This window comes from Oculina patagonica, chromosome 11 (genome assembly GCF_052425735.1).
Source record: "Oculina patagonica isolate OP01 chromosome 11, crgOcupat, whole genome shotgun sequence".
Classification (NCBI taxonomy): Eukaryota; Metazoa; Cnidaria; class Anthozoa; order Scleractinia; family Oculinidae; genus Oculina; species Oculina patagonica.
This window is the reverse complement of record NC_135768.1, coordinates 4,830,655-4,856,659: the sequence shown is the minus strand read 5'-3', so window position 1 is coordinate 4,856,659 and position 26,005 is coordinate 4,830,655. Positions and strand designations below refer to the sequence as shown.

The following is a 26,005-nucleotide window of genomic DNA, read 5'->3' as shown; positions in this document are numbered from 1 at the left end:
AATTCATTTTTAAATAATCTCTATACATAGCCAGCCATCCTGCATAGATTTGGTGGCCATGTTGGATTAAAGGATCTGAACCTTAAAGCTTGTTTATCTTTTACTCTTTGTTTTCAGCAGTTAATATATAACAATAACTTCCAAATATTTTATTTTTCGAGCTGTACAGTCTGCTAAAAGTCAATTTATAGAGAACAGTATTCACTGTTTGTGAAATGAGACTAAATTTGAAATAAAATTCTTTTTCTGAAAGTCTAACTGCTAATCATGTGTTTCATACAAGTTACTACAGGATGTTCATTCCAGCCCACACCTCTTGACAGCCTAGCCTCATGCAGAGTGATGTGCTTTATTGCAGGATATTGTTTTGGTGAATCTGTAAATTAATTCAAAATTCTATGTGCCTTGTTAAAATAAATCTGTAGGACAACACGTATAACAAATGTAAGTGTAAGCAATTTGTTATAAATCAGCATGGCATGCAACCAGGTTCCTTTTCGGCTGAGATGACTGCATGCATTTATTGGGGGGGGGGGGGGAGGGAGGCATGAGACATGTACAGAAATCAACCTTAAGGTTTCTATTGTTATATTAATGATTTTAGCGAGTTGGGCGAAAATCGCTAAATTTAGTACTTGCTTAAATTTGTCTTGGTCAAATTTCAAGTACCTCCCCGGTACCCCCTTCCCACCCTAACGGAACACACACTTAAACATGGTCGAGTTGAAGAAATCATTAACAAATGGATACTGGTAACTTTGTTAGTTTTGTTCTTTCAGGCAATGCAATTTATGTTCATTCAGTGTTTTCTTTTACTGAACATTTATTTTCATCTTAGCCATATGTTCATCACCGGCCAGTAAAAGCTCGATTACACGATATTACTATTTTTTGAAGTTTTTGGAAAATCGCTATATTAAATAGTCGCTAAATCTTGCTCAGAAAAAATCGCTAAAATTAATAGCCGCTAATAATAGTAACCTTAAGGTAATTAGTACTCTCACCCTTTGAATTAATGTTAAATTTCTTTGAATGTCTACCCCATAGCACTCAGTGGATGTTGACAAAGCAAAAAGTTACAAGAGTGCAATGATACACCCCTGGAGAACTAGAATTACCACATGTTGAACTAATATGACCCTTTTTATGACAGACGATGTGTAAGAAGAAAAAATAATTGTAAGGGACTGATGTATAATACTGTGTTTACAAATGTAGTTTTGCCTTCAATACCGGGGCAATTTATCATTTACATAAAGCTCAATACCTAATGAGCTACGAATGCCAGAGGAAATTTTGATTTTAAGATGTATAGATGTACTTGGGAACTTCGTTAACGAGAGTGAGCCAACGAATATAAAATATTACTAGAACAAAAACTTGACGAACGTGCAAATTTATATTGATCGACCGAAAGACAAAGCAAGCCAACTAATTGTTTCGAAACGCATCAGTTTCATCTTGCTGAGTGATACCAATCTGTAGTGGAAAATACAGCCTTATTTATTACTTACCGACTATTTGATGGATCTCAATGAAAGATAATTTCATATCTGCGGACTTTCAAAATAAGCTATTGATCGGCGTGCAAGTTTCTTGCTCCCTGGGCATCGTTTCCGTTGCAATATTGTGTGTTAATGTGGATTCGAGCACTGATCTCGCTAGAAAAATTCCTTCCATAAAGAAAAAATATTCGTGTTCTCCTGATGTACATCCACAAACTCCCATTACATCTCGGGAAACCATCCCTTCGTCCACGTTCATCCGCCATTTTGAACTTAATTTAAACTTAATATAAAATTGCCAGGTTACCAAGGGAGTTTACACAAATTTAATTGACTGCCATCTCCAGCAGACCGCTAAAAGTCGTTCATTGCATTCACGACTTAAAAACGACTGTTTTGCAGTCTAGTTGTCTATAAGATCAATTTGCAAAACTGAAGGTTTTGTTGTAGTCAGTAAAATCTTTGTCCAGGTTTTTTTTTTTCAGTGCAGCCCAGGTTTTGAATATTCACAATTTTAATTGTTAGTAACAGAATAAATTGGATACAAATGTTATCCTGTTTTATTGTTTTCTAGTTGGACATAAATTAAAACATTTCCAAACGTTTGCTTTGGAGTTTCGTTATAAACTTGGTAATATTTGAAGTGCTAGTTTAATGACAGATTGGCAAGAAACTATTTTAAATGAGCCAAGTTAAACAACTTGAAAAGAAAACATACTTCGAGAAAAGAATTATTCTAAATGTTAATTCACTAGCTACACAATACCAGCGATAAGAGAAAAGAAAAGTGGACAATGAAAAATTGGGAGAACCTACAGTAAACTGCGACATAAACTCGCAATTTTTAATTTCTTTTGCGTCGAGAGCATACATAAGAGAAGACAAGGAGTTTCCAATGCTAAGGAACGCACTTTTTTATCGTTTCAAATTACAGCTTCAGGCTTTCACTTTATGTCTGACAGCTGACAGGCTTTTACGATAATACGTCGTGAAATAGACCCACATTAATCTTCTACAAAACAGAACAATACTAAAAATTTAAGAACTAGGACCCGGTCTACCTCTCCCCCGTCGTCCATCGTCCGGAAAGAAGCAATGTATCAACTTCGTTCACAGGTTCTCTCTACTGCTCGTCCCCTATAGCTAGAGACCTGGGAACGAGGCTGGCAAAATGTGCGTAAAGAAAACCTAAGTTACAGAGTCAGCCATTTTTGTTTCCTTTGACTATGTTTACTTCTGCTTTTCTTACCTCACATTTTATTTTACTTTCATGCAATGGTTTTACAACAAAAAGATCTACTTGTATAAATAGGTAAGGTTTTCACTTCAAAGTAGACTTACGACGAGGAAGGGAACAAACCACTTCCATTCTAGTCTCGCACAGTGGATTTGGAAAAAGTACTGTAAAAACATCAAGCAAATGCTATGTAAAAACTAAAGCTAGAGTAGAAGCTAAAAGCACAAGCCGTATATACACAAGTCTTGTATTTCATCATCAATCGTCCTCCGTCTTAACCTTCTTTGCAACGGGTTCATCATCATCAAATCGCGTATGACTTGCTTTCGTTTCCTCTTCGTTTCCATCGCTTTGTTTTCTCTGTTGTCTGTCGGAGTTATGTCTTTTTCCGCGTCCACGACCTCCGCGACCTCCTCCTCGTCCGCCTCCTCCTCGTCCACCTTTGAATTTCATCGCTGCAAAAACGAAACACGACAATTTAATTGCTGTAAAAATCGACACGCAACTGTAGACAAACCTCCCTGTACGACCACCTCTAATAAGCGAAAATTTGTAACATCACAAAATATTTATATCGTGACTTGAGGTCAACGAAAATTTAAAAATGGAGAAAATTGCTAGTAAGACAAAATACAGCAATATCTTTAAAAAGTGGGGTTCGCAAAGTAGAAAATAGTTTTATTCGTACAACAGATTGGCGGCTTTGACGTAAATCGGTTTATATTGATGGAACAGATACGACATTTGAGTTACTTTGTTGATACTTTAGAACAAGTACATGTACAACAAGAAATCTAGAGTTACCTTTCTTTTGCCTTGCCTTTGCTCTTTCTTCTTGAACTTTAACCCAAAAATCTTTCTCCTCTTCACCTTAAAATAGAAAATCATTCATGCAATTAATTGATTAATTACTATTTTAATTAGTTAATTAATGCAATTACGAACCAAACTTCTCATGGCCAAGTTAACAAGCCAATAAAGAGGGTCGGGAGGGTATGTAAAATCCATTATAGTGTTGTTACGTACCTTCTAGGACCCGGAGAGTTGTTTCGACGTCTCTGATGAGCACTTTACCATCATTAGCTTCTTTGAGAGCATCAATGACTCTCTGAGCTCCTCCTTCTTTGTTAAAGCGAATGAAGCCCTGCAAGAGAAGACGACCATAGGTCAACTCTTCTTTGTACAAAAACCTCTTTATAACATACACCTCTTTCCAAAATGGCAAAAAAAAAAACTGTATTCTTTTTTCTTCATGTCAATTGGCCTTCATGACCTCGATTTCATCCAAAAATTCTTTTGACTTTTGCAGATGCGATCGAGGCCACGAAGGCCAATTAACATGAAAACAAAAGAATAATGTGTTTTCCGCCATATTGGAAAGAGGCGTTTAGGAAGCAGAACCGCGCAATCAAATTCAGTATAGCACCTCGATAGTGCGCGCTAAAACATGCACCAATTGTTAAATAATCACTGACTTAATACAGTCGCGGGAACAAGTGCCAGTTGATGGCGACATCACTTAGTCTCCGAGAAGTGACTGAGCCCGCGGTTTTCGTCCCAACATGACGTATTTGTACGCGCGATTGCTTTCGCTAGTTTTTGATTGGATGAAATAATTCGGAAATTCTTCGAGTGATTTGCCAAAACTGGCACTTATTACCCCGACTGAAATAATCGCGCGCTCGTTGGGCAAAAGCTATGGTCGATGAGAGAATAGACCATGAAAATGACTTTAACTGTAGCGCAACGAAAGACGAATCTCGGAAAAATTGTCGCAACTTTTCCGAAAAACAGACTGGGCGAGTTGTTTAACGTTAGTTGGAAGGTAAAGGACAAAAATTTTATTCCCTACTTATTTGTTGGCTTAAAAAGGCAAAATACGATCTTACGAGCAGCCACACGCGCTTTTAAAATAATTATTCAATCTTTGTATTATCCTGGACAATACAAACCTCACTCTCCCCTCTGGTGAAATCAACCCAAGCGATATCTTCATGCTCACCAAACAGGCTCTGTTTGTAAACACAACATAAACCATTAGTCTACTAGATTATCACCCAGGGCAATAAGGACAAAACAAACAAACAAATATACAGTGTAATGTGTGCTCATTTTCGACAAAATCACAACCAGTTTGTGCCATGAGTAAAAGGGGGTTGATGGAATCCGTGCAGTAAACCTACATGTGATGCAGTGCAGTCAGTCAGTTTTGTTCCAAAAGCCTGTTAAAGGTCAAATGAACAGAAAAATTGATTTCTTTTATTTTTGGCCCATGTGTTTATTAAGAGCCAAATAAACATATCCCGAAGTTTCAAAGTAATCGGACATTGCGTTGCAGAGATATTGCAAGTTGAAAAATGCTTTTTAAGCCTTCATGATCGTAGAGTGCTCGAAAAATTTGTCGGAAAATTGTCGGAGACAAAAACTTGTGACGTTATAATTGGTGTTTTTGAAGACGACCGCAGACTGATTCCGCAGACCGCACCTTAGAATTTAAATAAACGTGTTTAGTGACATTTCAAGCAGTTATTTCGTTCTGTTCGGCCGTTTTTAGTTGATTGAAAGCAGAATTTCTTTTTAATTTTACTCCATAATTGATAGTTTTAGTGTTTGGTTGGTCAAAATGGCATTTTGAAATTTCTGTTCATTTGACCTTCAAGGTCCAGACACACAGTAACGACTGTCCACATAAAATTTTGTTAATGCTCACCATTCCTTGATGGATGGATTGATCCCCCCCCCCCCCCCCGTTTCCTCCTACTTAAATAACTACATGGACCTTTTCCCTCTACTAAGTATACCAAAATAGTAGAGATGCTGCCAAAGGGGAAGAACGATGTAGAAGTATGCTTGCAGTCACTCTATGAACTGTACTACTTTTTATATTACAAGCCATATTTGTAGCGATATCAAGGAAGTATAAACATACGTTAGTCGATTTGAGTGAAATTGATAACACATTTTCCATTGAAAAGCAGAGTATTTACTGTTTTAGTTATCTTAAAGATGTCACTTGTTTGAAATCCTGCCTCGCGCCTGGTCACATATCCCCGGGCACATATCAAAGCGCAAATTAACGAGGCCACATTAGCGTGAGGATCATTCTCGACCCCAGAGCTATTGTCTTTTTACGTGACTGACGGCGAAAGAGAAGAGCTCTGGGGTCGAGAATGCGTGAGGATCAGATTGAACTCCACTGCGCATCCTGAATCTTCCATTCGCACATAACCACAATTCATTGCGTCTTTGACCTTACCGCCGACCATAATTCCTTGCGTTTCGTAAGAAAAGTGATTGCAGGCCCCATAAAGTAATCCTTTGCCGATTAGAGAGCTGCCTCGCTCGTTCGCTTCAGGCTCACTCGCTGCGGCAGCAAATATTAATATTTAATACTGATAAAGAAAAACATGTTGTTACCTTGAGGTCTTCACGTGATGTCTGTTCTCCTACATTTTTGAAGTGCAGCACACAGCCATGATCATACTTCATAGGCTCCTGCAATGTATGGAAGTGACAGTTATAAAGATTAGCAACTACACTAAAAAGTTGCTGGTATATATTAATTTACATGACTGTACAATTGAACCGTAACTATTCGATTTAGTGGCCCGGAGCACTTGGCAGCTCAAGGGAGGGCGCTTATTTTTTTTGATAGAATCATCTGAATGTGTAAGACAAAACATCAATATCATCTTGTTTGAAGGAATGTGATCAAATATAAACGCTTTTAAAAAGAAAAGTTTTAAGTCTCGATTTAAAAGAGTACTTTCATGTGGTACCATTTGTTACGCTGTACAAGGTGGTTCTAACTTTTAAGTCTGCGGATAAAACCCTAGTGTGTGACCATTCAAATGAAAGCTATTGAGCAGTACTTTCATGTACTGTTTATTATGCTGTACAAGGTGGTTCTTACTTTTATATCTGTGAATGAAACTCTAATGTGTCACCATTGAGCATTACTTTCTTTTGTGTCTATGAAAAATAACCTATTGTGTCTATTAACACTTGGGAGTGTGCCATGTACCTCTTTTTCTTCTTTATCCTCCTCCTCCTCTTTTTCTTTTTTGGCATCACTTTCTCTAAAATGTTGAATAAAGTAATACATTATACCTCAAAATGTCTGCTTTATCAGTTTATTACACTGTAGTAAACAAAATATTGTTTATCTATGCTCACTTTTGCTTCTCTTTCTTTTCCTCTTCTTTGTGCTGTGCTCTTTCTTTTTCCTTTGACTTGAAATAATCCTCCCTGTGGTACAAAAGTTCATGTTACACAAAGCAATTTGACATCCCTTAATATACATGTGATACAGTGTTTCTGTAACAAAAATACAGTGATCAAAGTTTTACCAAATGAAAGCTATTGAGCAGTACTTTCATGTGGTGACTGTTTATTTTGCTGTACAAGGTGGTTCTAACTTTTAAGTCTGTGGATGAAACCCTAGTGTGTGACAATTCAAATGAAAGCTATTGAGCAGTACTTCCATGTGGTACTGTTTATCATGTTACACAATGTGGTTCTAACTTTTATTTCTGTGGATAAAATCCTAGTTTGCCCATTCAAATGAAAGCAATTGAGCAGTACTTTCCTTTGGTACTGTTTATAATGCTGTACAGGGTGTTCTAACTTTTGTATGCGGATGAAAACGAAACCTATTGAGCAGTACCATTTCGTGTGGTACTTAAACAAATGTACACATAGTTGTATTTTCACTTCGACTTTGGCACTCTCAAAAAGTAAAGGATTGTTCAACGTCATATCAACTTACTTCATCATTTTAATAAGGTCTTCATCATTGTACTTGAGAGACTCTAGAGCCACAAACGCCTTTGCATCATCAGCAGTTGCAAATTCTACAAACACAGAGCCTTTGAATGCACGGTCCACACCTTTTCGCAAGAAGATGTAAATCACCTGCAAAATTCAAATAAAACACAAAGTAATGTCAGCATAAACGAAGAATTCGGATGATGTGCATGTTCCCATCCCCAGCGTCTGATCAGCCGTTAAATTCTTACTCAAGTAACAACACATCCAGGACACCAAGGGATCAGGGGTGGCACAGTGGTGAGAGCGCTCGCCTCCCACCAATGTGGCCCAGGTTTGATTCTGACCCGGTGCCATTATGTGGGTTGAGATTGTTGTTGGTTCTCGTCCTTGCTCCAAGAGTTTTTCTCTGGGTTCTCCGGTTTTCCTCCTTCCACAAAAACCAACACTCCAAATTGCAATTCTTAAGGAGCTCCTGAGCTCTTCTGTGTAACATGGGTAAATAAATTACACTGTGCTGGCCGGTACATGTCACTGGATTGGGTTCCTGTTTTTGACCTTGCAAGTCTGCAATGTGCTTCAATGTTACATTCGGGGAAACAAGTGCTGGCCAGTTGATGGCGACATCACTTCTCCGAGAAGTGACTGGGCCTGTGGTTTCCATCCCAGAAGTTGCTGGAGAACTTGTGAGCACTCGTGCTAGTTTTTGATTGGATAAAATAATTCGGAAATTCTTTGAATGCTTTAACAAAGATTTGCCAAAACCGGCATTTATTCCCCCGACTAGTTAACCTTTTAGTATGAGATGGGGTCTCTAAGTGGGAAAAAATGTCAAATTTATGTCTTTCTGTCTAATTATCTAAATCAGGTCGTTCTGAAATGTGTGAAAATAAAAACCGGATATTGTAGTATTGTGGAGAAAATTTGAATTAAAAAAAACGTCCCCTTTTCTTCTGGTCTGAGATGAGGTACACAATTTAACTCTTTAGTCTCAGATAGAGGAGTGACAATCTTTAAAGTTTTTACCTTTGATTACCATTGTACGTGTACAAATGTGCATCAAGATAGTCAAACAAAACTGACAAAACGACTACAATGTACCTTTCCTTTATCAGCAAAGAATTCTTCCAGTTGATCAAGGGTTGCATCTTTTGGAAATCCTTTCTGTATTCAAATTGAAAAAAAACAATTAAGGCAAAGTTAAGTTGAAGCAAAAGGAACTCACTGTAATACAATGTAGTTGAATTAAGATAATTCTAAAAGGTAATAATTTAGAGAAAAATTTCAAGCCACATGTAGAAACACTACATTTATAATATAACCAAGGTTATACTTTTGAGTTTGCCACAAGTGTTACAATGTTCGGAATAATTGGAACCTCCCAGTTGAACTACATGTGCAACTAAGCTGACATGTCTCTAGAAGGTACATGTATCGATTTCTATCAATAATCTCATGTAGATTTTTTCCTATAATTACTTTATTCCAAAATTACAACTTTAGTGATTCTCATGAGACAAGAATCCCGCCTTGCAAGACAGTATTTGCATCTCTTGAGACTTACATGTACATGTGTAAATGCATCTTGAAAGAGAAGATACATGTACAGTGTAAGACTGCCAGTACTGTACATTCCCTATATATATATTGTGTTGTTCAAGAAAATACCCATAAATTTTGTTCCTGCACCAAGGAAATTTTTTTTGGTTTAAACTCCCCAACCCTCTAGAAATTCCAGTTTAACTTCATAGTTTCCTTAACAAATTTTGGCTTTGGATAACCCTGACCACCTCGGAATTTCCAATGACCTTCTGTAGGGTGGGTATTGATCACCTTTGTTTCACATTAGAATACATGTACATTGTATACATACACAATAGATTGTTCTGCTTTTCGCGACTTGTCTTGCTTCCACAGAGTCTTGTGGCAGAGGTTTGGATGCCACTCTTCTGACTTTTTTATTGTCTTCACTGACCTGAAAGAAATGACAAACATTTTTTGTTTTGTTTTGAGGAACGTAATGAAACATACAGTCATGTAGTCTGTTTAGAGTAGCTTATCCCTATTTGTGCAGTATGCAGCAACAGCTATCAACTGCATGTGCGTAATTTTGATGGTGGGAATACTGCTATTTCCCTGGGTGTGATAGCAGTCTGGGAAGTAGGGTATGTACTCCACATAGTGGACTACATGTATATGGGGACTGGCTTCACCCAAAAAGGTTGCCTTTTTCAGGCTGTAGATATATACAGTCACAATAAATTTGTGTATATGAAAGGGTAGGGATACACGATTTGAAGTATGGGAAAAGGTAGCAAAAAGAGTCCTTTATAAACGGCCCTAAAAACAGAACAGACACCCCTTACAACTGATTTAGGGTTGTCAGTGGTTTTTGAGTAGCAGGTTCCATCTAAAAAGTAGGTGACTACGAAACACTCAGAACTTGATAACACACACTCAGAACTGACCTACTAATATTCAGAGTAGCCGGTGCAGAGTTTGGAATAGCCAGTGAAATGTGCCGGCTTATTTTGACAACCCTACTGATTTATCTATAGTTAGCATTTTAGGGGTTACTCAAAATGGATACAATCTTTCTACTGTGAGTACTACAGTGTAGGGGTATCATTTCAAATGGAAGATATATGAAAGCAACCCTCCAAGTTAAGACCATTTTAGTCGCCATGGCGACTACAATTTTGGAGCTGGCGACTAAATTGGAACCAAAGTCGCCAGCCTGGCGACTTTGGTTCCAATTTAGCGACTAAAATTTTTCACTGGCGACCAAACCTGAGCAGTCGGTGGCCAAATGGCCACTAAGGAAAAAAATAAACTTGGAGGGTTGGAAAGGGTCGCATTTTCCATTAAAAGAGGTACATGTATATGTTGTAGTTCAATTATTTACCATTGTTACAATCTGGTATTTTCTTTTGTTTTATATTTATTATCATATAATTATTACCATGCACCAGAACAAAGGGAAGATGCCAAATTGTACCAAAAGTAAATTAAAATTGAACCAAAACATACTGTATACAAAAGGGTAGTACTGTAAGGGTTTAAACCTCGGGCAGAGCCAACCCATCAAGCATGACATGACACTCCAAAATTTCTAAACCACAAAGTACTATCTTCAACAATCCCTAAGCAAGTTAGTTAAGGACGATCCCCTTAAGACTATTCAAAATTACAAAATGTAACAAATTTTAAAGATTATACCTCGACCAGTCCTGTGTCAGATTTTCTTAGAGCTTTTGCAATGACATCTGTATCTTCTGACAGAGCCTGCAAAAGATTTTTATTTATATCTTATTATTAAAATCACAAACAAGATAATGCAAAATAATGTCTCTAAAACACAAAAAATAAGCAACTGTCTTTATGCACCATTTTCAACTATTTAGTGTTACATGTATGTTCAAAAATAGCATGGTAATAACATTCTGAATTTCTAAGTTTTTAAACCATACATTTATTCAAATAAGCTTTCTTCTGCTGGTACAGCTAGTGTATATCAATAATTTAAGAAATAAATTCTCATATTTTTTCAATGCACATACATGTATAAATATTATATTAATTAAACAAATCAAACACCTTCTAACCTTAAGTCTGTTAAACGTTCCCAGGCACTCTAAAGTGACCCCTGAGGATGTTTGTCAAGAAAATAAACATACATGTAGCACAAATAGAAACCATATCAAAAGCAACATTGAAGCAAACTATTCTAATGAATAAAACACATGTGCACTTTAAATACACGAAGGAAAAGTTTGTGCTTGGACTGTGGGAGGCAGGATGGTGAAATGGTTAGCACCCTTAGCCTGGCCAGGGTCATTGTGTTGTGTTGTTGGGCAAGACACTTTACTCTCATAGTGCCTCTCTGCCCCCAGGTGTATATAAATGGGCACCGGCAAACTACAAAATGCTGGGGGGTGGGGGGTAACCCTGCGATGGATAAGCATCCCATCCAGGGGGAGTAGAAATACTCCTTAGTCGCTTCATGTTACAGAAACCGGGATAATGCTCTGGCCTGTATGGGCCACCAGGCTCGACGTAGACTTACTGTAACCTGTGCTTGGCCCCAATAGGCACACAATGCTGCAGCTTACCCAAGTATCTATAACATTAAGCGACTATAAGTGTTTTGCAAGATTAAAACAATGCCTATAATATTTTCAGAGATAGCTTATTATTATGTAAACAGTTCAGGATACATCCTTCATCCTCGTCTGCTTTCTGTCGTAGAAACTTGTCCTTGGGAAGATTCTTGTCACCAAAATAAAACTGCAATGAGATTCAGACAAAAAGGTAACAATTTGAGTTAAAAAAACAACTCCTATCAAGGACTCTTTTGGGCATTAGGGAATTTTGGGGGGCATTACTAAACACCAGAACAGAACGGAGCTCGTGACCGGAGTGCAGATGGGACCAGAATGGACCAAAATGAGACTGGAATGACCTGTAATGACCAACAATGGACAATCAAAGATCTCTTCGAGATATCGACTTTTTTTGCATGAAGTTAGTATGAGTAGAAGGTTTATCCTGGGCATTGTTGTTCGAACATATCATGGAAGAATTCAAACGTCTTTCAGTTCAAGCATTTTTTTATTTTCGCGGAGTAAATGCTGTACTTGTCAGTCGCGACGGCTGGGTGCTTTGCGACCCATATACTTTGGCTTGGTTAAAAAAGGTAAACTTTGACGTTTGCCTTTAACATGTTTAATCGAAATAGTTGTTTCCTTTCGAGTTAGAAAGATTTCTACTCGGCTTAATGCAGAAAAATAACGCCTGATCGCAGGTTAGGTTACGCACGACAGAGTTACCTTTTGTCTCGTCACGCAATCTTAACCCCACATTGAGAAGTAAATTTTCGTTTGGATATTACCAAAAGCCGCTTCTCCTCGTTATTCTTTACCTTACGGCTACACATCCCATTTCTAACGACTACATTTCCAAAAAAAACAGTTGCTGTTTATTTTTCTAATGGCGATGCATTAACTTCTGAACGGAAGAAACGTTTAACGTTTACTGCTTCCACCGGAAGTAATTTCACAACAGGCTACAAAACCGACACTTAAAAGAAGACCACCAGCTGCAAGTCTACAATGTACACGACCAGTTTTCTGTTTTAAAGAAATGCCGCACGAAGTTGGACTGTTTAATTTACGAAATGCTCTTTATTAGAAACATAAAGCCGAAACTTAACACGCAATCAGATTCTGTGCATGCTAAACTGTTTATTTAAAATCTTAATATGCTAATATATTATCACACCCTAGATCACTATATAAGCCTGAACTCCGTATTATAATTTTAACTTGATAATGATGACATGGCGTCATCGAAACGTCGTTCTATTTTCCTATCGCTTATTTTTCTTCTCAAATGTTTCACAAAACATTTTGTTATTCGAAAGCTACAAAAACACTTATAAATATCACTTAACACATTTAATGATGTTGCAATTAGCGAAGCGCACTAATGACGTCACAGAATTTGACCCCCGGTGTGAGTCAAAATTCGGACAAACAAACCGCTCTGTAAGAGCAATGTATGGTTGGCGGGCACTTTGGAGGCATATTTAGCGATTGTTTCACAAAACCATGGCCAGATTGGCTCGGACTTCGGAAAGCCTTACCTGTGCAACGTAGAAAGCTCAAACCGTGGTTTGAGACAAAAGGTTTGTCAAACAGAGCGATTATTCAATAAATGTGTAAAATGTTTTACTCTCAGTTATTGAATGGATTATAAAGGCCCGATTTGCTGCCGGGATTTGCTGAAAGAAAACATTTATTTTTATGAGAAATGCAAAACGTTTACACTGTTCTTAGTGGCACATTTTGCAACACAACAGAGCTAACCTCAGATTTATGCCACCACAAAATTACACAAAGAAACGCTCGTCCGATCGGTCCCCTTGCCTGACCCGAATATTTAAAGAGGTCAATTTCGTTACACAAATTGTCGCGGCAAATACTATTTAATATACACTGTTCGAGCTCGGCAGCTGTAGCTGCAGTCTGTAATAGTAATGGGGATAAATAATAGCTTTATTTAAATCAAACCCGCCGTCAATTCCATTAGAAAGGCGTTTGAATAGCATAATATTTTCGCCCTCTATCTATCATGTGTTCGTGTTGTAAAATAAAGGTTGAAAAGGTTTAAGTTCACTTTTACCGCGTAGATTCAAAGCCAAAGGAAAGATGAAGTAATGTTTAAAGCGCGAGCACAAGAGGCACTGTATTCAAAGTGTATTGTAGAGTAGTGTATTGTAGTGTTTAAAAGGTTCTACAGTCGAAGCTCTCTTAACGGACACTCTCGTAAGCGGACAGCTCTACTTACGGCCACCTTGTTTGAAACCCCGTATTAACTCCCATACAAACTCTGTATTTTTACATTCTCGTAAGCGGACATTCCCGTAACCGGCCGCGGACACTTTCAGAGATTACGACTTAGACTTTTTCTTTGTTTTTAAGCTCCCGTAAACGGACACCCGAAAGAAAATCCTACTTACAACCTCTGTATCCTGTTATTATCAATCAAATTCACGTCGCCGTTTGTGACAATGATTTTACAGTAATTACAGGACCACATTTTAGTGCTTGTTTTGTCGTCATCCACTTTCGTCCGGTTATTGTTAGCTGGGCAAGCTCCCATAAGCGGCCATCTATCCCCTTCACCTCTAGTGGCCGCTTACGAGAACCATTCTCGTAAGCGGCCAGCTCCAGTTACGGACACTTATTCGCGTCCCGAGGGTGTCCGCTTATGAGAGCTTCGACTGTAGTTCACTTTATACCGCGTAAATTTGTAAAATAATTAGAAAAATCGTCAAATCGGAGAAATAGGTAGAATCGCGTAGAACTCGGAGAATCGGAAAAATCGGAGAATAACAATCGGTAGAATCGTATAATCGGAAAAATCGGAGAATCGTGTAGAACTAGGAGAATCGGAAAAATCGGAGAACAGCAATCGGAAGAATCGTATAATCGGAAAAATCGGAGAATCGTGTAAAACTAGGAGAATCGGAAAATCGGAGAATAGCAATCGGAAGAATTGTATAATCGGAAAAATCGGAGAATCGTGTAAAACTAGGAGAATCGGAAAAATAGGAGAAATCGGAAAATCGCAAAATAACAATCGGAAGAATCGTGTTGAACACGGAGAATAAGAATAATCGGAGAATCGGAAGACTTGTACGTCACAATTCATATTTTACTATTCTCCGATTTAGCCATAATCGCACTCTTCTGAAACAGATCGGATGGCCGGCGATCAGTGCCGTCAAATTCGGGAAGAATTCTGAACTTCTTGCAACCGACGATCTTTCCGGTGCCTAAATGAAGCAAACATACAAGTGCTATCCTTCGCAATTATATAATTCGATAGTAATTCGCTATCCGCCGCTTAAATTTCTCGGCAGCCTGAATAATTTTGCAGTGGAAATCAAGGTGTCATTACCGGATCTTCGACTAATAAATTGTCTTCCGACAAGCTTTTGGTAATTCCCCTGGCGCGATGACGTGTATCCCGTGCTTTGACACATTCTTGCTGAGCTTGCAACTTACGTTTCGATAACGTTTCGATTCTCAAAATACCGTAAACTCAAAACAAAAATTGGGATATCCAGAAAATACAGTACCGCTCAAATGTAAGTTACCACCTCTCGTCTCGTTTCTCGCGAGACGCGTCTCGTTTCTCGCGAGACGAGTCTCGTTTCTCTCGAGACGCGTCTCGTTTCTCGCGAGGGTCAGTGAAGCGTTCAGTATGGAATATATTACTCGCAAAGAGGCCGTATTGTATAAAGACTTCTGTCTGTAGTGCGTTGCCAAATTGATGAAACTGAAATTAAATGTATCAACAAAGAGCTCAATTGACCCGATCATTCGCAAGGATAATGATTTTCTTCTCCGGCATTGACTTTACTTGGGCTCGAAACGTGTTTTTTTTTTTTTTCAACAACAAGTTTTCGTTCATGTAACAACATGTAAAGTTACGTATACGGTCCGCAAGGTTTTTTTTCGCATTTGCAGATAAGATTTCTTTAAGAACAACAGACATGCTTGTGTAAATATTATCTTCCGAAAGAATGTTGCCGGCCCCCGCGCCGTCGAAGCGAAAGTTATCTGAAACATATTCAATCGAAATTGTAAACCTAACAAAATTTCCGATTCAACAGATCAAACGTTAGAAATGTCTAAAATGTCGGAAGGTAGGGAAAATGTTTTCTCTCATCCGACAGTGTATTCCCCACGGGAGATGTCTTCAACCTCAAATCAAAACCGCTTGATATCTGCGTAATTACCTAAAAACATTTCTGGGACAGTTGATGAATGAAACTTAAGTCTTGAATAAAACACGTATCGATAATCAATATATAAATAGTCATTTGATAGATCTGTAAAACATTTCAAGACGTGCGTGCCGCCAACGATTCAGACAAATGTCACAAATGTTAAGCGCTCGGAGCGAGCGCCGCCGATCGATCGATCGATCGGCGAAGTGAAACCCCGAGTGAAACTATCATGGCTAGCTTGATTCAGTTTCGCTTGGAAATACGTTTTTGGTTGCACCCAGTCAAGATGTTTTGCTGTAATTAAATGTATAGATCATTTAGGTTTAATAAAGAAAAATACTTTCTAGTTAAGTACACGACGAAGTTATAGCCATGAAGAAGTAAAAGCTATAAACATGTAAAGACAAGCGTGCCGCCACCGATTCACGCGGGAAATTTTATCCTGCTTTATCCACACAAAAAGGGAATGTCGGTGAAGTCTCACTTGACAGTTAAACAAATGCAACAGAAGGCGAAACTTTGGTACTTGCAGTGCACTCGCGAGAAACGAGACTCGTCTCGCGAGACGCGTCTCGTTTCTCTCGAGACGAGTCTCGTTTCTCGCGAGACGCGTCTCGTTTCTCGCGAGACGGTGGTAACTTACATTTGAGCGGTACTGTAAGTCGTTGTTTTGCAATATTTAACACGTTCCGGGTAAATTATACGACTTGTACTCGCTCCGAGCCAAACGCTTCAGTAACACAACAATAAATATTTCACACAAACAGAGCGCAGAGTATTCAAACTTAAAATAGGTGAATGATTATTTATAGCTACAAGCGAGAGATCGCGTGACATGGGTCTGACGTAGTGGTAGTTTTAAATAGCTTGGACATGTCCAAGCGGTCTTTGTTTTCGCTATGTGATTTTAGGTTAAATTAATATTAGCGCCTAAAGACTTGTACTAGTAAAAATTGCGTTCTTAATCGTTTTAAACTTCGCTGCCTTCGAGCGCTGAACCCCTTACATTCTTAATTGGTTATGTGACGTAAGATTTGGGCTACTCACGTTTTTGATTCTTATATAATGTTTGTAAATTTGACAAGTCACGTTTTTTCTACAAGAACGGAAGTGCTGAAGCACAACTATAGAGTGACACTTTACAAGTCACGCGCTTTGATCACCCACAGCGGAAAGTATTCCCTTGAGAAATTAAAACAGTCCCTTGAGAGTTAACAAGAATGCAATCCCTTCCGGTTCAGATTTTAGCCCATGTAAACGCTATTCTACTTCTTTTTGCTTGTAAACAAGCAAAAAAAGTCGAAAAAATGAAGCAAAATATTAATGTCCTGGATTTAGCAGTATCAACCCCAAGAATACAACACAATAACCTGGAATGATATTTGACTGAACTCATTTGGTCCTATTCTACTCTACATGCAATTCTTGCTTTTTCTGGTCTATTTCAGCTCCTACCATTCCAGTGTTAAGTACTGTCCCAAAATAATATTTAGCCCAGTATACATGTATCACGGCATGTACTAAAACCCGAAACAACGAAACGAAACCACCGAAACGACCGAAACGAAACCGCCGAAACAACCAAAACGAGCAAAACGAAACGAAATCACTGTAACAAGCAAAACCCACTACTGCCCCTAACAATTATTTAGAGCTAACCGTAAACAGGCTAACTGGAGTGCATAGTAAGCTAACCTAGGTGAAAAGCAGGCTAACTGGAGCGTGTAGTATGCTAACAGGAGTGTATAGTAGCTAACCGGGCTGTATAGAAGGCTAACCAGAGTGTATAGTAGGCTAAACGGAGCGTATAGTACGGTAAGTGGCGAAAATCTTAAAGTTTTGCTTGTTTCGGTGATTTTGTTTCGTTTCAGTTGTTTCGGCGGTTTCGGTCGTTTCGTTTCGTTGTTTCGGGTTTTAGTACATGCCACTTATCAAAGCCAAATTTCACCTGCTTTCACATGTCAAGCTAATTTAAAAGAATTGTGCCTCAGTCATGGTGGATTTCCATTGATGCGGCGTATTTTTTTACGTGCGTTTATGCGCATGAAAAAATTTAGAGACAATGTGTGAACGACTTGCGTAAACGTGTACGCAAGCCGTTCATACATTGTCTCTAAATTTTTTCACCCACATTAAAAATTACACGTCAGTGGAAATCCACCAATAGTCTTCCTTAGATGTATGCAGTGTTCCAGATAAGAGACGGGTCTCGGGTCAAAAACCCGATAGAGACAGCTTCCTGACCCGACAAATGAAATGGAAAAATAATATTTTACTTAGAAGTAACGATAAAAAGCAAAGAAGGAAGTTCACAAAGAAAAAGATATTGGAAGAAAATCAAATTCAGGGCAAGAAAGAAATCACAAATCCACCATAGTTCTGAAGGCAACTTTACTTGTCCAAGGCTGTGTTCTTGTTATTATCTTTCGTTTTCATCTGCTTTTTCGAGCGACAAGAAAAGCAATAGCTTTACCAAAACGCCCGGCCAGGTAACCTTCTTTTTGAGCTTCAACTTAGGCCTGAAAACAGGCACACAATAAATTTCTTTCCTCTCCTCGCTATCTTGTGTTGCTTTGCATTTCACAAGGCAAAATTGTTCGAAATAGAACGTTTAAATCCATTTGTGAAGTCAAAACATTCTCTGGTTTTTGATCGTGTCCTGCAAACTTGTGCCTGCATTACTACAGACAGCGGTTTCCTTTTACACTTCGTATAGTGTCAACGAAAAGTCTTCTTAGTTCTTATGCATTATGTATTATACACGAAAATCTCTAATAGAAGAAGATTGCCTAGCAAATTTTTATAAGGATAGAGGAAAAAGACAGCGGTTTTCTATTTAAAACAACCAGTTTTTATTTTAAAACACATGGAAATTGTGTGGAAATTTTGCTATATTGACCAAGAAAATTGAGACCAAAGTACATGTTCTAAATACAACCTCATTTTGAGATTCAAAACAGGGTCACATGTACCCACAATTGAGAAAAAAATCTAAAAAATGCTTTAACTTTTTGAAAATTGACTGGGGAGCATACCCCCAGACCTACTACTTAAATTAATTTATAATTTAGGTAGATAATTTTAATAAATCAGTTAACTTTATTTTCTTTTTTTTAGCCCAAATGCTAACAGATAGCACCCTGAAGCATAACACTTTTCTCGTGAAGTGCCCGCAGAACCCTTCGCTACAAAAAAGGAAACTTTTTTCCCGACCCTTTCCCCTAACAAGGCGCTACATACACCGGGTTGGTTGACCCGTCTGATAAATTTTGTGACCCCTTGCTTCAAAAACTTAACTGGAACACTGGTATGTTGTGTGGCCCTCTGCATTAAACGTCTCACACATGTTCGTGTAGTATAATAAACCCTTAACCTGACATATAAACCTAGTAAATGAACATACAGGGATGTCGCTAAGGGCTGGCTGCCGGCTAATTTACCGGCTGAAATAGAACTTAAATCCGGCTGAAATTTCCCATGAAAACAAAGGCTTGGGTAAACTTTTAGAGCTGCCAAGGCCAGAAAAGCCAGCTGGGCTTGTTGATGAGCCGACTTAGTGTTTTCTTAGCTACATCCCTGAACATAAAGATCATTTACTAGGTTCGTTTGACACAAGTCTCCTGTACATGTAGCTCAGCGGTTTAACCAGTGTGCAAAAGGTTATCCCATCAGAAACACAGAAGACCAAGCTTAAAATTTACTACAACTGTCTTTGTATTTATCACCAATGCACAATTACCCTGGTCAGCCTTGAGATCTGCACAGGGACCAAGAGCTTGATTTATAAGTACATATAGAGCTGTAGTCCCAAAATCGTACAAAACAAATAAAAGCTTTGCCAGAACTTAGAGTGAAATTCACTATAATATACGCGTACGAATCAAGAAATTGTATCTTATACCGTACAAATCTCATTTGTGATAGAGTAAACATGCTATAACAGCATCTGAATATGTCGTAAAATTGTTCTAGTTGCTACTAAAAGTACCAAACACACACTTGCTTACTTCAATTTGTTTGATAATCTTCTTTTCCAGGTCAGTAGCTGCTTCCGCTTGTCCATTCGATGCCTCGTTGTCAGCCATTTTTCGGAAAATTCGTACACTTTGCGAATAAAACTCGGTTTAAAACGGAATACTAGCTCAAATTCAGTTTTCTAAGGTATTAAAACACTGTAAAACGGATACTAAAAGGAAGAACTATTGATTAGAAAACTGCACGTGGAGAACTGACTCTGCTTTCAGATTTCACCACATTTTATCATACAATTTGAAGTGAATAACCGCTGACATATTTGGCTCGCGTGAGCGTTGCGTGACAATAGCGAAGCGCGCGAGTGACGTCACGGACGTCACGACTCAAACAAGACTCAGACAAACAAACCGAATCGAAATGGTGGACGATTTCCCTAGCCTAAAACACTTTCTAAAAGAGCCGATGTTTCTAAAACACTTTCGTAAAACGAAAACTTCGCCCAAGATTCCTTCTATTTCTCTCAGAACACGCTGATGTTTTCTGAGCCTCGTGGGGTTTATATTCATTTGCATTCTATTTTTAGATCTCGCGCGCTTTATTTAGCCATGTTCAAAACGAGCAGGGGACTGGGTACGAATATTCAATATCGATTGCACTGAAAAACTGGGCCCGTCATCTGAAAGAGCATCCAAAAATTAGTAACTCAACCAAATTTGAGAGTTATTGGTTTAAACGCAAAGGCATGGAACTCTTTTAAAAATCGTTAAAATAAGAGAGCTTAGTATGGCTGGATGGACAGCTGTCCCTCCAATCCATACTACCTTATTATAGGAAATTAACGCTTGTGTTAATTAAGGCATTTGAAATTAACGCGACTTAAATTAACGCGAATTGAAGGAAAAATTACTTCCCAATAAAGGAAATTAACGCGAAAGAGAGGGTAACATTTCAAAATGAAGGAAATTAACGCGACGTACACAACAGGAACAAGTTTATTTCAACACTTGTAGGCGTATAATCTTAAACGAAAACAATGTTCGTGGTACTTTTTCCACTTTGAGCGTTCTTCACAGTATCAATGATAGTGGCAGATAAAATTATGCTTTTTCCTTGGAGTCAAGAACATCTGGACTGTAACGAAAAATTGGGGCCAAAATAATGGAAATTAACGTCATGGAAATTAACGCTCCACTTAATTAACGGCGCGGAAATTAACGTTAACAAAAATTAACGCGACTTAAATTAACGCGAAAGTTTGAAATTCGCGTTAATTTCATGACGCGTTAATTTCCTATAATAAGGTAAGCTCTCTTATTTTAGCAATTTCTAAAAGTGAACCATACCTATGCGTTTAAACCAATAACTCTCAAATTTGGTTGAGTTACTAATTTTTGGATGCTCTTTCAGATGACGGGCCCAGTTTTCCAGTGCAATCGATATTGAATATTCGTACCCAGTCCCCTGCTCGTTTTGAACATGGCTAATTGTTATTGACGTTGGCATGGTACATGGTGGGGCAGAAAGGTGTAACACATTCTGTATCGATTCTGTAGCGTCTTGTTCTGAATTGACACAAGAAAACTGTTTTTAGACAGGTTCACTGACGTTTCATGGCTTACCCTGAGGAAAGAAGCAATATCGAAAAGTCGGTAAGCCTGTATCGTACAAAATATTATCTAAAAAAAAATAAAAAAATTGTAACACTTTCCACTTAAGGGCAAGATAAATATAACCCAATTTTGATTTAACCCTATTCAGACCGGGGGGGGGGCTTTTGAGGCCCGCGCTCACTTTGAACTTTTATAACTTTTTTAAGATTTAACCAAACGCTTCCAAACTTTCTGAGTTTTCCTAAAATTTATCTGGCAACAATTTGGTGGGGTTGGATGATGTGTAAGGAACTTGACATCACCATGGCAACGGCATTTTGAACGGCATGTTTTCCCAAATTTGTAATTTTGCGTGTTTCTGTTAATAAAAGTTAACTTAAATGGAATTATTTTTACATTTTTACGAGTTTAAAGCACATTTTTATTTATTTTGAGTACTTTGCAGTGATTTTGGGTGGTTTTCTGGCATTTTGGAAAAAATTTGAAATCCAAGATGGCGGATCCAAGATGGCGGCTGTTTTGACATCATGATGTAATTGTCACGTGATGTGATGTCACCATCCCACGTGACATATACCAAAAGAAAGAGTTTCGGACGTACAATACATCCTATAAGTTTCATGGTGATTGCTTAAATATTCTGGAAGTTACAAAGGAAGCCCCCCCCCCCCCGGTCTGAGAAGGTCCAAAAAAGCCCGGTCTGAATAGGGTTAACTTGTTGTAAGACGGGTATAAAAAATACATGCCGGGAAATTTCTCGTATGAATGTACATTATTATAGGGTTGATCCCCCCCCCCTCCGCTCTTTACTTTTTGTTGTGTATTTTTGTTTTTCTTTTCCATCATTTTTAATAAACTACAGTAGTATGTTATGTATGTTGTGTTAAACCCTAAAATGACTGTCAGTCCGGGGTTACGGTACGAACTCCATATGAAAGTGGCAGGGATGCCCGTTGTCTTGGTGTAATAAAGATCGGCTATAGTAAACGTCGATATAGCATAGGTTATAATATGCCCCCTCTTCCCTTCGCTGAGGCTCTGAAGGGTAATTTACATATAAAGAGCCTTTTGGGGGAAAAAAGAACGCGCTTCTTTTCTTCTCTCTTCCCGTACTCCATCGCGCGCTTCAAATTCCCTCCTCTCCAATCTCCCCACGCTTTATTGAAAGCGCGAAGAGGCCTCTGCGGAGGGCGGAGGGAAGAGAAATGCCCCAAGCTAAAGTGTCATACTTCTTTACGTGTTTAGTCTTGTTTCACTCAGTTTGAGTGACATTTGTAGAGCGATATAAAAACTGGGTACGCCAAGGTCGCATTTCTGGGAATCACAAACCATAACGCATCCTTCAAAAACCTTCAAAAACCACGTCACATGATTGGTTCGTGCAGCGAAAAATATTATCACAATAAACAGCAGATTCCAAGAAGAGCTAAAAAAAGAAAATCACAAGACTTCATTGTTTCGGGTTAAATTCCACGAAAAGGGTGTAATCGCTCGATTCTTCCCAAAGACAACATGGATATCAAAACGTTGCTTCACAATCTCCGTGAAGAAGTGTCTTGTTCGGTGTGTTCGGACGTATTTACCGATCCGAAACATCTTCCTTGCTTACACAGTTTCTGTCTGCATTGCTTGAAACAATGGCACAGAACGAGCCATGGCCGAGACACGATTAGATGTCCGAATTGCCAAGCCATTAGCAGAGTCCCTGAAAGTGGCGATCTGAAAGATCTTCCAACCAGTTTTTACCTGAACGGCTTGATTGATGTGCTGGCAATCAAAGAGTGCAAAAGTAGCCAAGTAAGATGTGGAAACTGTGACAAGAAAAGCTCCGAAACTTCATATTGTTTCCAGTGTTCCATATTTTATTGTCAAAAATGCATAATTGGGCACAACATCATGCGGAGCCATACCGACCACCGTGTTTTGGCGCTCAAAGATTTTCGAGAGAAGGACTATGAGGATGTGTTGAAGCGACCAGCGTTTTGTTCTAAGCAAGGACATACGAAAGAAGAACTAAAATTCTTTTGCAAGAACTGTGAAACGGCAGTCTGCCAAATTTGTGTCACATTGGCTCACGGAGGTCATACTCTGAACCTAATCCAAGACGAAGCAGAAACACAAAAGATTCAGATGAAAGCACTGGTGGACACAAATAGACGAAATTTGCAAGCAAAGAAGAACGAAGTCCGTCGACTTGACGAAGACTACGCTAAACTCCTGCAACAAGGTGAAGACGTGAAGAAAGATGTTCAAAGAATTGCTGACAATTTAATTAGCTCCATTCAGGCGAAAAAGCAAAACATTTTCTCAGCGGTAGAAAATGAAACCACGAAATCGCTTGAAGGTGTAACAAAGCGTAAGACCAAGATCGAGGAACAAATAACGGTGATAGAATCATCGCTTGAAAAGGCTGATAAACTTTTAACGCGAAGAACGAACGCTGAAGTCGTTCAACTAAAGAAATCATTAGAAACAATCTTGGAAGGTGTTGATCAAACCGAGCTAATTGACAATGACCCTGAAGGTCTTCCAGTGCGTTTAGCTTTCGTGGAAAATCAAAAGTTGTTGAACACTGTCAACACCGAAGAAGTTGGTTCTTTGCAAATTCAAAGCCAAACAGAAGCAAGAAGGTCTCTCGCTGAAGGCAAAGGACTGGAAGAAGGAACTGTTGGAGGTGAAGCACAATTTGTCCTGTCGACAAGAAACGCGCAGGGAAGACAGTGTTACAATAAACATAACCGTGTAACGGTGGAGATCAGGGACGAACAAGGACGAGAATGCGCGACGGAAGTACAAATAAATGACAATAAGGATGGAAGCTTCAAAATCAGCTATTCTATCGGAGATCAAGGCAGATACAAAGTGACTGTAAAGGTAAACGGACAACATGTTCGTGATAGCCCATTTTCTGTTTCGGTGAAACCATTTCAGATCAGACCTGTTTTATCTTTTGGAAAAGAAGGTTTATCTGTTGGAATGTTTAAATATCCCTGGGGGGTGGCAGTGAATGACAGGGACGAGATAGCTGTAACTGATTCCATCCACAGAGTTCAAATCTTTAACAGTAATGGAAATTACTTACGATCTTTTGGTCGGGAAGGTAACAAAGCGGGAGAATTGACCAATCCAAGGGGAATAGCTTTTCATAAAAATGGAAATATTTTTGTGGTTGACGGATTTAACCACAGGGTCCAGATTTTCAGCGGGGAGGGTAAGTACGTGGGTATGTTTGGTGGGAAAGGAAGCCTCGATAGTCAGCTCTATAATCCTTGTGGCTTATCTGTAGACAGTGATGGGAATATTATTGTTGCTGATGGCAGTAACAAACTGATTAAGATCTTTTCTCCTAATGGCAAGTTTCTTATGAAGATAGGCGGGGAAGGTTCTCTTACTTTCCCTATCCACTGCATTCAGTGTGGTTTTAGATATCTTATAGTGTCAGACAGAGATGAACATTGTATGAAAGTTTTCGACAAGAATGGTAACTTTCAGTACAAGTTTGGAAAGCAGGGTGGAGGGGACGGGGAGTTTAATAAACCCCGTGGTGTGTCAGTGAACAAATCGGGTCACCTAATGGTCTGTGATACAGGTAATCATAGAATACAAGTATTTGAAATGAATGGAAAGTTTGTTGGCAAGTTTGGAACAGAAGGTAGCAAGTTAGGAGAATTTATTTTTCCACGGTCTGTATCAGTTCTCAGTAATGGCCGAATTGCTGTGTCTGACGGGGATAACCATCGAGTTCAGATTTTCGAGTGAAAAATTGCATTCTCCTGCTTATGAGAAATGTCATTATTTCTTTGTTGTGAAGTCAATATTTTAATATGATATCTTTCCAAATTCTGACAAATAAATTCAGAAATGTTAAAGAATAGTCAAGGTAAATCGTTTCCCACACCGTAAAAGGTGTGAGCCCTAAATACGAGGGTTGAGGAAGACAAAGTTGAAATTCTTGTGGAAGACTCAACAAAGGTTTAACAAAACCTCAAAAGTAGTCTGTAAAGAGATTGAAAGCCGGAAAAGAAATTGCTTTGAATTTGGTTATAAAACAAAAACGTAAGTGAAATGGGGTTAAAATATAATTAGGTTTATGATGAAGTAAAAGAATTTGTTATAAGGGAACGTTTCTGTTATCAATTTTACATGAAAACTTCAGGTAAAATCTTTATCATGTATGATGCCTCGGGAGACTCGCTCGCTGTTTAAAAGCTTAGAAGAGGCGCTAGTATATTTGGGAGTTCAAACGAATTTGGATTTTGTGACAAGTATTCATTTTACAGTCAAAAAGCTTAAATGTTAAATGAGCCTTTCCATGTTACTGGCTATGAAAGAACACCTAAATCTTGCCCTCCTGGAATGACTTTTTTGATTATATAATGCCAAAGACACATATAAAGATTTAGAAGATATGTTGATTTGATTAGGTTTTTGACTAAGTGTTCAACGACCAATCATTTATAGAAATGTGCATATATATGTCGTAAACATCAATGTACTGATTTACGACTTTCTCGGTTTACCTACATGTAATGTGATAATATATAGTTTAACCAATTCAACTAAAATGCCTGTATAGTGGTGTATTATTATATTATTGAAGTTTTAGCTGAAA

General features: G+C 38.5%; 2 protein-coding genes across 2 annotated transcripts; one reads left to right on the top strand and one right to left on the bottom strand.

Annotated features, from left to right (window-relative positions):
- Positions 1 to 2,060: 2,060 nt before the first annotated feature.
- LOC144630594 (lupus La protein-like) lies at positions 2,061 to 20,073 on the bottom strand. The gene is made up of 14 exons (XM_078488967.1): positions 19,816 to 20,073; positions 11,727 to 11,796; positions 11,115 to 11,155; positions 10,729 to 10,794; positions 9,383 to 9,484; positions 8,611 to 8,673; positions 7,511 to 7,656; positions 6,919 to 6,990; positions 6,767 to 6,821; positions 6,160 to 6,237; positions 4,695 to 4,754; positions 3,769 to 3,886; positions 3,547 to 3,612; positions 2,061 to 3,197 (listed from the first exon to the last, which is right to left on the bottom strand). Exons 1-14 carry the CDS (start codon positions 19,891 to 19,893, stop codon positions 3,001 to 3,003), a joined length of 1,212 nt encoding a protein of 403 aa, XP_078345093.1. The 5' UTR covers positions 19,894 to 20,073; the 3' UTR covers positions 2,061 to 3,000.
- A 2,710-nt stretch (positions 20,074 to 22,783) lies between these two features.
- Positions 22,784 to 25,182, top strand: LOC144629916 (E3 ubiquitin-protein ligase TRIM45-like). The gene has a single exon (XM_078488162.1). It carries the CDS (start codon positions 22,906 to 22,908, stop codon positions 25,150 to 25,152), a length of 2,247 nt encoding a protein of 748 aa, XP_078344288.1. The 5' UTR covers positions 22,784 to 22,905; the 3' UTR covers positions 25,153 to 25,182.
- Positions 25,183 to 26,005: the final 823 nt, after the last annotated feature.

Bases quoted from the DNA above. Each gene is read 5' to 3' on its own strand.
- LOC144630594 (XM_078488967.1), bottom strand. From the start codon at position 19,893: ATGGCTGACAACGAGGCATCGAATGGACAAGCGGAAGCAGCTACTGAC. The intron at 6,238-6,766 runs GTACATGGCACA...CATACATTGCAG, and splicing joins AGGATAAAGAAGAAAAAGAG to GAGCCTATGAAGTATGATCA. The intron at 3,613-3,768 runs GTACGTAACAAC...TTCTATTTTAAG, and splicing joins AACTCTCCGGGTCCTAGAAG to GTGAAGAGGAGAAAGATTTT.
- LOC144629916 (XM_078488162.1), top strand. From the start codon at position 22,906: ATGGATATCAAAACGTTGCTTCACAATCTCCGTGAAGAAGTGTCTTGT.